The sequence below is a fragment of the Podarcis muralis genome, chromosome 1, assembly GCF_964188315.1.
Source record: "Podarcis muralis chromosome 1, rPodMur119.hap1.1, whole genome shotgun sequence".
In the NCBI taxonomy this organism is placed as follows: domain Eukaryota; kingdom Metazoa; phylum Chordata; class Lepidosauria; order Squamata; family Lacertidae; genus Podarcis; species Podarcis muralis.
Genome location: NC_135655.1, coordinates 72,253,704 through 72,269,929, shown reverse-complemented (window position 1 = coordinate 72,269,929; position 16,226 = coordinate 72,253,704). Strand labels below are relative to the sequence as shown.

At 45.7% G+C, this 16,226-nt stretch overlaps 1 protein-coding gene across 1 annotated transcript; it reads right to left on the bottom strand.

Moving 5' to 3' along the window:
• Positions 1–320: 320 nt before the first annotated feature.
• LOC114598828 (L-lactate dehydrogenase A chain) lies at positions 321–15,028 on the bottom strand. Its single transcript, XM_028733033.2, has 8 exons — positions 14,876–15,028; positions 9,689–9,823; positions 8,623–8,740; positions 6,137–6,310; positions 4,264–4,437; positions 2,535–2,652; positions 1,356–1,479; positions 321–1,113 (listed from the first exon to the last, which is right to left on the bottom strand). The coding sequence occupies exons 2-8, from the start codon at positions 9,812–9,814 to the stop codon at positions 949–951; spliced, it is 999 nt and encodes a 332-aa protein (XP_028588866.1). The 5' UTR covers positions 9,815–9,823; positions 14,876–15,028; the 3' UTR covers positions 321–948.
• Between the last annotated feature and the right edge of the window lie 1,198 nt (positions 15,029–16,226).

Genomic DNA, 16,226 nt, shown 5'->3' with positions numbered 1-16,226 from the left:
CCCCCCCCCCCATTCACAATAACCTTGCTAAGTTTAGTCAGTTATAGGGCACATTGTCCATTTGATCAGATTTAGTCTTGGGGACCATTACAATAATGCACTGTTGGTTAACCTGTACCCCCTGACTTTCATTTTAGCTGTATTTGGGAGCGGGAGGGAGTCATTAATCCTTGTTGATTTACTTTAAATAACACAGATCTGTTCTCTGCCCACCCTGGCTTACATGGCAATAAAGGGTGCATGTGTCTATTAACTACTGTACAAAACCTGGAAATTGAAGATTAGTCATGTTTACGGCCGACCATATAGACCCGGAGAAGTAGCGGTTAACTGTTTATTTTGTTGCTTGGGCTGGTACTACAGTTAGACAATTGCATCAGTTGTAATTGTTGCATACAGAGGTTTTTTTTACATAACATTTAAGACACTCCTCTAGAGTACACATGGTTCTCTTGAAAAGTATGCACAAAGACTAAGGAAAAAGGACATTACAACTGCTCAATACTGGAGATTTAAGTCATCTGTTAAGCAGAGAATATTGGTCAGTGAATCTGCCAATCCTTTTTGATCACAAAATATTCTTTGGTTTTCTACAGCTTTTGGAAGACCAATTGAGCTCTTCTCTTCTGAGTGACTAAAGTTTAGCTGAGGAAAGGCAGGAAGCTTCCATTCGGCAGTGTTGTTTCAGAGCATGCTGGATCTACTTTTACACCACTTAACAAAAGACTAGGTTCTTCCAGTTCTGGCCACAGACCGGGGTTGTGGTAAACAGGAGCTGCAAGTTTCCTACTGGATAAAATAGGCATTTCATTTGCAAATTTAGCTTTGCATTGTGTTGGTAGTTGACACACATCGTAAAGGGAGTTGATCTATCTGAAAAGTGCAACAAGACAATCCACTAAGACCCATTAAACACTAGTTAAGCGGTGAAGTGATAGGACATCAGGCTTAAAACTGAAGTTCCTTCTGGATCCCCCAGAGTGTATCTGCACTCTTCCTCAACTTGTCTTCCTCTTCGCTCTTCAGGGTCATTTTCACCACGTCGGTAATTCCTGAGTAGCCCAGGACACAAGGAACACTAAGGAAGACGTCATCTTTAATTCCATGCATGCCCTAGAAAGAACAGTAAAAAGAAAGACTTAAGCCAATTAAATGATGTTTTGATTTGCATGTAATAAACGCTTTCCCCATTAGTGGGAAGGGGGAGAAAGCGCCATCCTTACACAGGGAGATCTGTTCCTTATTTAAAGCAAACTCATTTACTTTGGCAGCTACTGCCTCTGTTAGCTTGACTATGCATACAGCACAGTAATAATAAGAAAACACCTTAGCATTTGACACTGAACATGTTTTACCTTCACCATTGTAGAAACTGGATGCACTCTCCTTAAATTCTTCATGAGAGTTTCAGCTAGATCAGCCACAGAAAGACCAATTGCCCAAGATGTGTATCCCTTCAGCTTGATAACCTCATAAGCACTGCAGGAGAACATTAAAAGAATTGAATCTTTCAGCAAAAAAACATTTCTTAAAGAGAATCATGTCTATTAAGCAACAGCATAGCTGTCCATCTATACTTCAGGTGAAGTCCATCTGAGGCTACTTATCCTCTATCTCCATATGGCATCTGTTGCAGGCATTAGATCTATTAATTTTTTATTCTTACAAGCAAGCTACTAGCCTTTCTCTGTAGAGGTGTTGGTGCCTGCATGGAGTGGCTTTGCTTGCATGTTTTGTCAAGCCATAGTTAATATTTAAACATTAAATACAAATGAGCAGCATGCTCAAAGTCCTTGCTTTGTTCCTTCTCCCTTCCTGGCCACACCATTTGGGGATGGGGGCGAGGAGAGAAGCTATCAGCCTTGGCTTGTCACATTGTCTAAGCAGAGTTAGACAATGGTTTGTTTGGAAATATGCAAACCAGGGTTCAGATTATATGGCACAACAAGCCACAGCTTGTGGTTGTTGCATGTAGCGCAGGCAAGAATGAGGACGAAGCAATCTGGATTTCTGAACGCCTACAGTAACAAGCTGCTAATTCACATTTAATGGTAGTTAAACATTAACATTAACTATTACCTAGCATGTTACGTAAACCAGGGCAGTTTGTAAATGGATCAGTCCTTCAGGAATGTGAAATGTATGCACAATTTACTTTATTTCACTTTCAAAACACATTCAAATTCCACAGTGCAGAATATAGTGATTGCTATATAGTAACTATCAACAAAGGGAAATTAACTGCTGAACAGTAGTTTCCAACATTGGAAAAGCGCCCTTCAGTAATCTGGCACCGCAAACAGCACTCTAAATCAATATTTCTTAAAAACTAGACAACTGGAGATTATATTGTGGGAAAATGAAGGGGTTTGGTCCAAAGTTAAGTGCATGTCATGGGACAAAAATGCTCCATTAAGGGTCAGGGGACCTGTTGAGCAATGGCTGTGGCATCCTTGAGAATGAGACAGGGGCAATTTCTGGAAGCTCAGTGGAACCCCATTTCCTCTCTCACACAGAGACAAGATAAAGATTACCTTTCTACCACATGCTTGTGGACTTCTTTCCAGTTCTCCTTGTCACTATCAGACCCCATGTCTGGATGCAAAGTTTTCAAAGAGACGCCAGCAACATTCACGCCACTCCAGACAGGCACTGAATAAAAGGCAGAAGATTTTTCTGAGCAATCTAGAACGTTTTCCAACCTCACAGAAACTAAGATTCACAAGTGTTTCGCACAGATCTGAGCTGGGCAGTTAATGTAGCATGATGTACCAAATACAGTTTTATAATTACTAAGAATCTTGCTACACGCACATACCTTCCCCTTAAACTTTGGCTAACAGGCAGTGGAGATGGATCCTTGTGCTCATCCATGTTGGATTAGCCACTGACCTGTTCCTTTTAACACATAAACCCAGGGAAAAGGGTGGGTTTTCATCCTGCTGTGGCTATGCACACACATCTTCCTAAAATGGTCCATAGCCCTTGGGGCAGAAGAAAGACTGCAAAAGTGCTGTGACCACACACACAGGGCTTGGCAACCATATACTGCATATAATCTGTCATTCAAGGATGAGTGTGGCGGCGGCAGCTGCTCACCTAAGGCAAGCAAGCAGCCAAGTACACAGCTGAGGGCCAGATTCAAGTAATGAAGCCTGCTAATGGAAGCTCATACAAGGACTTGTGCTAGCGCACTGTGGCTTTCCCCTCTACCTCCCCACCACCACCACCACCAATTGGCTTGGGGTGTCAGAGAGGGAGAGAAACCCCAGAACAGTGCACTCGGGAGGGGAGAGGGGATTGTGCTTATATTCACTGCTGTGAGATGGGATAGAGGAGTAGTAGAGTAGAATCTGAGTTTATGCATCAAAGCAGAATTCTAGTGGCAGTATTGGTGCAGGGCTGTATGAGATCACACAACTCCCAAATATAGGATGACAGAGGGGCCAAGACAAGTAACTTGTAACTGCTTTACTGAACACCAGCATGCAAGGGTCTCTGACATGAAAAGGATTTACTGTGAACTCCCCAGTTAGGAGTAAAGGGTAGAATTTAGCCTGGTAGGGTTTGGCCTACTTGGATTACAAAGCTGACCTTTTGCAACAGAGCTGCTCAAGTCAAATATAGACCATCTAGTGTTACTTCATGCAGTAGGGACAGCTAGATGATATTCCTAACTTCCATACAGAGGGAAGAGTATGGAAACCTCTCTGTGGGTTTGCCCAGCGCCTAAGTCTGATGTGGTCAACGATTCTATAGCAGTCTTCAAATTTCCAAAAAGCTGTCATTTGTTGGATTCCAACTCCCCATCAGCCCATCATGGTCAATGATAAGAGCTGTAGTTCAGCAACGTCCAGAGAAAACTATTTTACCTAACCCAGTGTTAGGAGATGCTTCCTAATGATAAGAATTCCTCAGCAATGGAACACTGCCTTTGGAGGCGATGGGCTCTCCTTCATTGCAGGCATTTAAGTAGACAATGGATGGTTCTTTATCAGGAATGCTGTACATGCACCCTGCATTGGAGAATCCAGCATTAAGCAGGGGACTAGCCTAAATTACTCAAAGGTTCCTTCTAACTCTACGATTCTACGTTCAAGAGGTAGATCTGGGAAATGCTCTGCTGCTCTCCTTTTCACCAGGTACTGTTACCATCAGTATATTCCAGTCCCACTTATCTTCCAAGAACATGAAGGAAGTCAGAATGCAATAGTCTGTTTCCTTTGTGAGTTGGGTAGCAAATGGATTGCGTGTCATGCTTACCACTGGAGTCTCCATGCTCTCCAACAATCCAGCCATGGCAGCTGAGAGGGTGGATGCCCAGCCTCTCGCCCATCAGGTGGCGGAAACGGGCAGAATCCAGATTGCAACCGCTTCCAATCACACGGTGCTTAGGGAAGCCACTGATCTTCCAGGCCACATAGGTCAGAATATCCACTGTCAACAAGCAAAGTCACCTGGTTAGAAAGTGATTGTCATATGCACTATTAAAGACAGACAAACTTCGAGAGCACTGGGAATCTGCAATTCTTCTCCACAAAGAGAGGCTGTTTAATTTCATCTGTTCTACACAAGGCTACCTTAATGATGAAATGCCAAAACCATCCTGGCTCCAGGCAGCAGTTAAAGGGCAGAGGGAATATTGAGGAGCTTCTTTACAATCCTCTCATTTTAATATGAGGTGCTCAGGCAAGAGTGATGGTTCTGTACTATGGTTCTGACTTTCCTAGTAGATGTCCCCTGTGAGTTAACAGCACCGATCCAGAATTATCTGTGTCTTACAGAGGACGCAGGGAGCGATATCTCACTTGGGACCAGGGCATGCAGGCATGACTGAAGCAGGACATAGCATCTTGCAAGTATCCCAACACCTCCCCAAGCTCTTACCCAGCAGAGCAACCAAAGCTCTTTCCTTTGCCAAAGTCTCTAGTTTAACTTCCTGAACATCTGCATCCAGACATCATGGTAAGCTATGGCTTACTGGGGTCAAAGCAAGACTAGGAGAGCCTTGGGCTTGCACCTGTTCCCATCTTCTCCAGCCCTGAGGATGAGTTTTGAAGCTTTCGCTTCCTTATTAACTACAGTTTATTTGTTCTTCTGAACCCATCAAAAAGAAAGCTTCCAACCTCATAGCCACAAGGGCTGGGTGTGGGAACATGACCCCAGGGCTCATAGGAATTCAAGAGCTGCCTTACAGAGTTGGGGCCATGGTCTATCCAGCTTGGCATTGCCAAGGAATCTTTCTTGGTTCTATCTGGAGATGTCAGGGTTTGAACCTTCGACTTTCCTATGTTAGGAACACACACTTGGTCCATCCACCAACACTGAGCTATGGTCCATCCACCATGATTTACCAGGGCATCTGAATGCAGCCACTGTGTAAATAGATCAGAGAAGAGTGTGCAAGTGTGTTGTCACAGAGAGTAATAGTGTAAATGAGCTATCAGCTAGGTACTAGGCACAGCACCTCGTTTTACATGGGGAAAAGTTAGGCGTTTCCTGTAGACTGCACCCTAACAGTCAAACATGGAAGTACTGCTGTATTTCCCATAAGACAGTGGAATTATGTGATCTCTTAACAGACCCTAGCCACGATTGTCACCACCATAGTTCCAATCACCGTAGATACTAGATAGCAAAATCATTCTTCAAATGAAGATCCTTATATAGCCAAAACAGCACCACCCACACTCAAAAAGGAGTTATGAGCAAGTTTATGGAACCCAGAAGTCCATTAAATCTTTAGAAAAGAGAGGATGTGACCTGTAACAGCCCAATGTAAGACAGCATCATCAGTGGGCATGGAATGATGATTGGCTGCTAAGTAGATACAGTGGGGACATGGAAAGAGGTCAGAGAATGGAGTGTTCTGGGAAAGGGCATGGCTGAATGGAACCCTGAGCAAGAGCACTCCATGGGACGATATTTAGTTGCAGGTCCCACTTCAGAATTGAAACTTAAGTGTTAAACCATGATGTCCTGGTGGAATAGATATTTTCCTTTTCATGGCCAAGGGAAAACTTGGAATGCTTTCAGGATTCCCCGATTTCCTTCTTGGAAGCAAGCAATTTCTCCTTTCAAAGGCCTGGAGGGTGAATTATGGTCCATAAGCAGTTAAGAATAGGACACAACCAACCTGGATTTGAAACAACAAGCAGCTTGCAGTCAGGGCTGTACTTGACAATGCTGGGAATGATGAATTTGAAGATGTTCACGTTGCGCTGAACCAAGTTAAGGCGAGACTCGCCTTCTTGCTGGCGGGCTCCAGCAGTGATGATGACCAGCTTGGAGTGTGCAGTCACAGCATAGTCTGCAAAAATAAACACATTTGTTTGTTCAAAATAAATTTCATAATGCATGTTACAATTCCAGACAAATGGAATGCACAAAGCATGACTGGAAGAGAGGCATAATTGGGCCCACAGGAGCAGAAGGGCACCTTTGAGGCAGATTTATGAGCTGAATAAAGGGAATTTGTGCTTCAGAGAACCTGAAGTCCTAATGATTGCTCTGTAAGAAACCGGCTGTGTTCTTCCAAGTGTTAACTTAGAGTGTTTTGGAAACTAACAGTAAAATAGCTGCTTGTACTAAATCACCTTTGTTCATCTGGATGTAAGAGCAGCTGCTATGGCTTCAGACACCCCTTATTGCCATCATAATTCTACTGCTACTTCTCCCTTAAAAAGGATTAAATGTTTTATATGTATGTAATTTTGCTTTCAATTAGACCCTGTTTAGAAACATAAGACAAAAAAATCAAGCCACTTTTCTGCAAAGCCCAGGCCCCTTCTGGAGCTACTGTTTTCAGATGGTATTGCTCTGAAAAGAGAATGGAAGGGGAAACCATGACTAAGCTCTCCAATTTGACCACTGGGAGCAGGGAAAAATGCCCTTTGCCGATCCATTAAGTGCTATTTAAAATTTTATCGAAGGACTGTGGTCAGGAAAGGACTGTGGTCGGGAAATGAAGCAAAGAAGAGCTCTTGTCTGCCAGTTTTAGAGCAGCAGTTTTAGCAAAAGCAACAATACACTTCTCTACACTGTAGCTCCACTGCTTTGTGCTTTTGATTGACAAGGATTCAATTTATTTGGTATCTGCTCTCTTACACTACGGCCAGTTGTTCAACTTGCATCAAAGACCTTCCCAAGGCTGAAAAGCCTGTTTCCAGGGTTTTTTGTTCAGGCATCATCTCTAGATGATGACTTTTTAAAGGAGTGTAAAAAGGGAAGTCAATTCACATGCCTTCTCTACACCTCTCATCTCTTCCTGGCCTGAGAAGCCTTATTGACCCCAAGCCAGCACTACCAGAGGAATCAGGCTATTCATTTATCATACATCTGAACAATTCCATCCTAGCTGAGTCTAACAACCCCACATACTACTGGAAGCAATGGCAGAATGGCCACAGCATGCAAGAACTGACTTGGAATCTTGCAATATTGTGTTTTAGACTAGGAGTGAGGACTCAACAAAAAGGGACACCCAGTTGTTGCTGCTTCTGTGTGTGTGTTTGTTTGTTTGTTTGCTTGCTTGCTTGCTTGCTTGCTTGTTTGTTTAGTTATCAGCATGTTTGTCAAAATTCATTTGTTTGTCTCAGATAACATTGATATGTTCAAACCTAAAAATATAATAAACCCAGTGTAAATTCATGTACAGTGCTATACTGAAGGCACTTTATCCAAAGCCCTACCAGGCTCATGATCCTTTTTTGGCTTTAAATGTGTCTGTTTTAATATTTTCACTCACACTGGAAGTAACAGAGTGCTCAAGAGTGTGACTAATTTTTTTGCCCACTTTGCAGGGCCAGGAGAATTCTGCATCCTAGCTGCTTCCAAGGGCCTCCTCTGGGGCCCTACCAACATTATAGCTCTGATATCAGTTGGGCTAGCCTTAGGAGATACTTGCAGCAGTGAGGAGGCATGCTCCAAAACCACCTACACCTCTCAACTGTTGGGATTCTGAGTCTCTGGTGTCAGATGGGTAGATCTTGCCTATTCTATGGCCCCAAGACATTCTCCCAGGAATCTTAGGACTGCACCCATAATCCAATTCTCTCAACACTCCCCTATTGATAGTATTTGCTGCACCAAAAGAAGCCAAAACAGGCTTCCCTTATATTTGTTCTCAGCTCTGCCAAGCAGACCTGTCAAAGGGTGAGCATTTGTAGGGAGGGAAATGGACAGAAGAGCAGGCCACCTCAGCCAGCAGAAGGAAACAGTTATGACCAAATTCCTGGTTAATATAAATAGCCTTTTCTATCCTTGTGGTATCATAAGTTTGATGCTCATTGCTAACTTTATCAAACCATGCTGCTTTTCAAAGTAATGCAACTTAAACCACACGAAACAGCCTTTATCCACAACACCAACTCTCCAATGCTGTCTGTATAAATCTGTGCAGGTCAGCTGCTGGTTAACCCAGCTGCCTTCAAGTCATCATTGCCATAGTGAAAGCTCTTTAAAGATTGACATTCCACAACTTTGGTCTTGCCTGAGGCAAGAGAAGTCACCTCTACTTCCAGAGGCACAGAGGCTTCCCTCCCAGATAAACTACTGGATGTTGCCTTGCTATGTAGCATCTGAAATAGATGGCCTGTACATAGAGGACAGGGAAATACTAACCTTTGCCAGAGACAATTTTTGGTGTTCTGAGAAAGAGGCTGCCATGCTGAAGGTCCAACATCTCTCCCTTCAGCTTGTCCTCCATGACATCAACGAGGGCAAGTTCATCAGCCAAATCCTACAAAAAGCCAAGAACAGATAGATCAACCCACTGGCTTTTTTAGAGACCTGAATTTTGTGGTTCTGGGAAGGCCTGCAGAAGCAGACATACACCAAGACAAATTGCAGCCCACCAGGCCCTGCCAAGGCCTTGATAATAATAAAAATAAACAGTCCCCAGCAGACAGCTAAACTAGGGAGCTTTGTAGAGCTCCTGATAAACCACTATACATGGCTGTGGGGAGTGTTTGGTCTGGAGCAGGGGTTGGCAAGGTTTACCAGCCATGGGCCAGATCACTCCCACAGAGATCATCCGTGGGCTGGACTGGCACAGCACAACATTGGAAATTGTGTCTGCACCTGCAGACGCAATTTCCGCCGCCGCTCAGCAAGTCCCCACAGTTTAGCACACGGGGGATTCAACAAGAGGGTGGCTAGGTTTGGGGGTAGCTCGTGGGCCGGTAAAACAGTCTTTGTGGGCCACACGTTGCCGACCCCTGGTCTGGAGGATCAAAATGAATTAAGCGCATGTTTACAGTAAACTAATGTTGATATTTTGATCAGATCTGAGGTGTGCAGTGCAATCGTAAATACACTGATCTTGGAGTATGTCCCGTTGAAGCCAATGGACTTATTTCTGAATAGGCAAGCATAGGCTGCACTGTTAGGATTTGTATTCACAAACTGAGTTTATGGAAACATACTTGACTGCCTATGAAAACACCTCTACCTGTGCTTTATAGAATATTTTATTTTTACAGAAAGACATACCAATACACAAATTTAGCATTATTGTGTTTGTTCATTACTTTTCTTACAAATAGCACAAAATGACTTACATTAAATTCAGTTAAGAACAACAACAAAAAACCTCAAAACACAGCAATGCAAATAAACAGCTAAAAATATTGCTAAACGAAAAGGCAAGACCACAGATCTTGCCCCACGAAACACAGATTTTACCTACCTTCATCAAAATGCTTATGGCACAAGCCATGCCAACTGCGCCAACCCCAACCACAGTGATCTTGTTGTGGGCATGAGGGTGTTCCTCTTTGTGAACATTTTCAATCAGCTTTTCCTTGAGAGACATCTTGTAGCTCTGTGGGAGGAAACATAAGAATACAATCAACTCATTTTCATCACTTGTTGAATTGTGCTGTGATGATAAGTTAACACAGTCCATTTGAAAGATGGATCCCATCACTAAGATCCACACACCACAGAGTTTACTCTGCAAATTTGCAAGAACCTTGATTTTGCTTTAATTGTTATTGCAGTATTTGAATTTTAGCAGATTCTTCTGTTTTCACAATGGGAACAAAGTCATGAGTAAATTGCCCATTGATTCACATGGGATCCAAGTTCAATTGACTAATTTGGGTGTGGATCCAACCCACTGTTGGCACATATGTATCATCCTCCCCCCCCCCCCAAATACACATTAGAAAATTTGGCAGGGTCATTGCAGGTGAGAGACAGAGGTTTTCAAGAAGTGGAATGCTAATGTACACAGTCAACACAAAACCACACAGTATCTTATCAAAGGATCTTGCAAGCTCAGTGCATTGTGCAACAAAACATCTTGTCTGTTTGATCAGTATGCTTTCAGGCACAAAGTCTACGCAGGATGTGATTGAGAACTAAAAGATGCGACTGACTGACTGACTCACTCGGAAGTAGTGAAACACTTTGCTCTTTGTTCTATATGCTTGTCTTAAAGTTTTTATTTTATTTCTTAAAGATGTATGTTATGTTTTGCTTTGTTTAATGTTAAAAGCTGTCTTGGGAGAGAACAGCATATAAAAACCATAAAATATTAGGCAGCATATAAAAATCATGAAATATTATGCCATACTCTGATGTTGTGGCCACAACAACTCTGGAAATGGTGTAGGTGAGACGAGACAATGAGGCTTGGACTGAAAACTGGCAGCATGGCAGGTGAAAATCCCCAGGAGGACAAAGGTTGATTCTGGATATCACGTTGGGCCAGAGTCCAGAGCTACAAGCTAGTAGCAAGTCAGGAATATAAAAAACTTGGGTAGTACCAACAAGGGGTGGGGGTGCATGCCTGCCAATGCAAGAGCACAAAAGTGAAAATAAAGGGGTCAATATAGCAGATTAGTGGTCAGTGTTGCTGGAATGAAGGGGCATTTCATGGTGTTAAACTTTGCAATTAAGACTGTCAGGCAGTTCTGAATCAAAATCAGCAACAAGCCATTGCCATCTCAATTTAAAGTTGGTGAATCAAACTGGGGGAGGGAGTATGGCGCAAGCAAGTGTGTAACGTAGTGGCATAAAGGCACACCTGCTTGGTGGGAGAAGGCTGCTGAAGAGGAGGAAGGATGCCCAACAGGACTGAGGAGGGAGGGCACATTGGAGGGATATATTGGTGGGCAGAGTTTGAGAGAAGAATGTGGAAAGTAGATTCTGGAACACTGACAGCAAGGAGCTAGGATGACACATCTCAGAACCAGACATTAAAAGATGGGCTTCCAAAGCTCATGGGATAGTCAGCCATACACCTGTAGTCCAAAATTATGACAATTCCTGCATTCAAAGCTGCCCCATGTAGAACAACTGCAAGGGGGGAAAACCAAAAAGTCTGATCTCTCCTGGGTGCATCACTTCAGTGTCATCTTGTATGCAGCACTCTGCTCTTTGCAGCAATGATGCTACTGCAAATGTGGAAATACTGAGCATCCCTACTGAATATATTGAATCAGAGTTACTGTAGGTCTTTTTGTTGCTACTATATGCAGCTGTTCACTTGGTGGTTAAAGAGCAAATCAAGGCAAGCACTCTGTCTCTCTCCACCGTGACCATCAGCACTCCAGTTTGGTGATCAGTAAGTATTTGGAGACATTGAGCGATCAGTAAGTATTTGGAGACAAAGTGCAGAGTTTTGCAACAAAACAAAACCACAACTTCTGAAGCAGTAGCCAAGTGAATGATCTTGCAACTTTCCCATAGACTAAAAACAGCTGCTTATTATAGTTACCAATAATTGTGTGAATTAACAGTGCAGTTCAGAGTGAGGCACAGGCAAGATTCATATGCATTATGCACATTAAGCTCCAAATCGTTCAATGAAAATGTAAATTCTTTCATCTGATCAGCAATTTTACAGTATCAGATACCTTTCCTGAAATTGAAAGACACATCTCTATAGGCAAAAATGTGTCCTGCAGATTTTGCATGTCTAGTTCAAAGAGCAAAATGGAAACCTGATTCCACTGCCCTGTAGGGGCCACAGTCACAAGGGCACATTTTGACATGAAAGGGCTCTGGCATGTGGGTGGTATCTGATGAAGCTGAAGTCAAAGGGAATCTGCATGTGTGATGCTAGGAAAGCCATGGGGGGGGGGGGTTAGCATACACCTAGATTTACAAAATTCAACATGTGGGAAGAAGGAAGGGGAAATATGGTAAATCATGTTCCTGTGGAACATGGAATATTATTATAGAAGTGGAATATTATTATAACCTGGTACCAGTGGTGCACTTATGGAGTCATTTAAAGAAGTATCATACCTCTTTAAGCAATCATGAGAGTTTCCTCCACTGGGAGTTGTGGCTATGTGAGAATAGGTCTCCTAACAACTCACAGCAGCCTTAACAAACTAGTTCCCTGAGTTCTTTGAGATAAGCCATGACTGTTTGAAGTGGTATGATACTGCCTTTAAAGGTGAGATGAGTTCACAAAATCAAACTTTTACATTGAGAATGCACTGAACCATGTGCGTCCACATGAGCTGGGTGTACTGTATGTGTGTGTGTGTGTGTGTGTGTGTGTGAGAGAGAGAGAGAGAGAGAGAGAGAGAGAGAATAAATTCACAACTTGGTGCCATCACCACAATGCTGCCAAATGCATTTTCAGTAACAGTGTGGTAAATGCACACTTGTGTTACATAAGTCGTTTGGTTTGTGTGTTGGAGCAACTACATCAACTTCCTGTGTGAATTGAGCCACTCCACATTCAAGCCTAATTTAGCCCCAACTGCTGGGTCTGTAGACATTAAGTTCTTCTGCCAGCTCCCTGCCTGGAACTAAGTGCACACAGTCATAGCCATGTACAGGACCAGCCTCGTTGTGCAGCCAAGAGTGCTGGGCTTTGACCAGGGCTCAGATCTCAGCTCCCTAATGAAGCTAATTGGCTGACCTTGCATCTCATTTTAACCTATTTCCATTGCAAGGAGGAGGCACAACTATGCTTGCTGAACATCTGGCAAAAGCAGCATTCCACTATGCATGTGGCCCACTTGAGCACATGTAGTTTGGGCCCTATAGTTTGCATTCCTGCACAGTCCTAAGAATTACCCCTAATAAATCCTCAAGAATCTGGGGAGTCACAACAAATTGAGGGAAAGGGCATTTCCCCCACATCACAATGCCTGGCTCCACCTATTCTCACTGAAGAATGAAGTGATTCACTAACACAAGTTATCTTCTCTGGGATTCTTCCGGCATCCCTTAAACTAGGTAGCAATTCTGTTAACCAGGAAGGGTATTAAGCCTTGGGAGGTAGACAGATTTCAGGCTTAGCGGATATACTTAAAACACACACACACACACAAAATACCAAAATATAATCAGCCAAAGCCCATGCACGAGAAAGTTATAATTAAAAAACCCCAAGGTGTCTAGAATTTGGTGTTCTGAACCAAAACTGAGCTCACAGTACTTGAACTCTAAGCTATTTTAAGTGGGGAGAAGCAGTCTCGTTAGGGCAGCCTGAAACCCTCGGCGATCTAACGCAGATCCGTCAGAGATCAGCAGATCCAGATCTACCTTCCTCCCCTCCCCCCCCCCTACATAAGCGGCACTATCTTCCTAAGGGGATCACCGACTGCAAGCGCGATCGCATCCAGCTACTGCCGAGATGAACTACCGCTTTATACCCCTCCCAATTAAATTTCCGGGAAGCGGGCCGTGTGAGGCACCGATTCCAGTGCTGACCAGTTTTCCCGGTGCAAGATATTCAATGGTCGGGCAGGGGGGCGATGCGGGCGGGGAAAGGAGAGAACCGTCCACACTTCCTCCTCCTCCTCCGTGCAAGCCGAATGCAGTCAGGTTGATTTAGTTGCCAGCGATAAAAGGCAAGGAGGAATCCTGGCTCAAAGAACTACGCGAGTCAGAGACAGAATACCACCGCGATCTTCGCCTGGGGGTTGATAGGGCGGTGCTAGTCCCGCTACCGGGAGGAAAGAAAGGAGCTAAGAAGGTGCAACAGCCTGAGCAATAACTCTGCTGCGCTTGAGCTGCAAACCTCACCATGGACTAGCGACTTAGAAGTTCTAGTGGCCCCAAAGCGCAACCTTCCTCGGACATCCCCCTCCCTTTTTTAATTTCCTCCCGGCAGTGCGATGACCCAGCCGTTTTCGGAAACCACGTTTTCCCTCCTCTCTGTAGCGGATATTGCAGCACCGAGGGCGGAGGCGGCAAGGAAATACGACGCGTCCACAGGTCTTCAGAAAGTAACTCCGCTCTCCTCACCAGCCCATTCATCTCTCCACCCCAACACACCCAAAGCCTCGGGGCATTGGAAATCCATTTAAAAATGCCATACCTAAAACAGCTCGAATTTATTGAGGGTCCAGGAGTCGGCGTTTTCCGCTCCAAAGTGGACTCTCTGACCTGTACAGAGCATCCCTTTCTGCAGCCGCCTCCCTCCACCCCTCGCGTTACATAATGACCAGTGGGCCAAAAAAAAGGACCACAACAGCCTGCTTCTCTCCCCACCCCGGGCACTTCCTGCAAAACCATTTCAGAAGGGCACGGGGGAGGCGGGGAGAGATTCCAATTTCCTCCTCTCACACCTTCTCACGGGTAGCCAACGTGGTGCCCTCCAGACGCACAACTCTCGCATCAGCCCAAGCTGGCGTGGCCAACAGCCAGGGATGCTGGGAGATGTGGTCCCACAACGTCCGGAGTTACCTTACCCCGACCTAGAGGGATGGTTTTCTACCGACTCTGCCTCTCCTTCCTTGCGCGCCAAACGCCCGGTCTCTTAGCTCCTTCTACCCACCCAGCAGGGGAAAGTCCTCTTTGGACGGCTTGCTTTACCCCGAGGGTGCAAGTGGAGAAAGGTGGCGCGGGGCTCTTTGCACGCCTCGCCCAGCCCGCCTCGTTCCCACGAGCGCTTCCTTACCTGGGTAAGTCTAGCAAAGCGTGCGCGCAACCACCGGGCCCTCTGATTGCCGCTGCAGTACCGCGAGGCGGGGGGAGGCGGCGGGCGCTTAAGTAGGAATCCCGCGCGTGACGTCGGAGGGGGCGGTCGCCGCCGCTTGTCTGGCGGGGTTGGCCACCGCGGGACGTGCCGGCCCACACGTCGAGGGGAGCCGGGCTTCGGCGGCGGCGGCGCGGTTCTGACTCAGGCCGGCGCAGTCACTCCGCAGCGCACAGGCGCGAAGAGTAAGGCTCCCTGGGGATCGAAGCACGTGGCGTCCCTACTCGCTTCCTCCCGGTCAGGTCAGAGGCCGGGAGATCCGACGGAGGAAGGAAAAACCCGGCGACGTGGTGGCCGGAGCGGATGCGGGTGGCAGCCCCAAACAGGCTGGAGGGCACCCAGTTCTCAGAAAGGCTGCGAGAGCGCACTCCGAAGGGGCCTGCAAAACCATCAGCCCGATGCCCTGCGGCACAAGGCCGGAGAACCAGTGTTGCGGAGCCACTGGGGTCAACTCACAACATGGATGCCACTTTTTAGCTTTTGTAGGAAAAACAGCCGGTCGACTAGCATTGCTGGTGTGGAGAGGCAATCCAGCAGCAAAGCTATTGGTTATTGTTCCTCTGGGCGTCTCAGCACTGGGCTGGTGGTGCTGCTGCCCACAGAGAAAACACAAGCAACTGCCTCTGCCCACCGTCACTTTCCTCCTCTCTCTGGGCAGTGCAGCAAAGAGTGAGCAAAGAGCATAGGAGCAGCTGCCCTCGTCCTGCCACTTCCTGGTCTGAGTTGTCTCTCTGTTGGCACAGTGGTGGAGGCTCCCAATCCTCCCACAGAGAGAGAGAATGAGGAGAAGCCATGGTTGCTCACCTTCAGCTCTGCCTCTGCAGAAAGTTTTGAGCAAGTGATGGTTGCTGCTGCTCATTTCTGAGATGCCCTCTCCCTCTGCAGGCACTTCCTGCTCATGCAGACAGTACAGAGGGAGGAGGAGGCCCAGCAGAGCCAAGCAAGGAAGCAGGTGGCCAGTGACTGCAGGCAGCTCACAGACTGAGTCAGAAGATCAGCCTCTCTAGCCATCAGTATCCTGGCTGGGCAGCAAAGCATCTGTTTTGCAGGCAAAAGGTCCTAGGTTCAGTTCTGAGCATCTCCAGGTAGGGCTTGGAGAGCAATCATATAAGACACTTGTTTTTTATGTCCCTAGCCCAGTGTTGTTAAAGACTGACCACAGGCTTTTCCAGCCCTGCTGGGAATTGAACCTGAGACCTCCTGACTGTGGTGCTCTGCTACTGAGCTGTAGTCACTGCCCATTAGGAGTAAGCCACCACCTCTGCCTGAGTAA

Coding starts and splice junctions, on each gene's coding strand:
- LOC114598828 (XM_028733033.2), bottom strand. CDS start 9,814: ATGTCTCTCAAGGAAAAGCTGATTGAAAATGTTCACAAAGAGGAACAC. Junction 8,741..9,688: donor CCATAAGCATTTTGATGAAG/GTAGGTAAAATC, acceptor GGCTTTTTGTAG/GATTTGGCTGATGAACTTGC. Junction 4,438..6,136: donor GCTTGTTGTTTCAAATCCAG/GTTGGTTGTGTC, acceptor GCTTGTTGACAG/TGGATATTCTGACCTATGTG.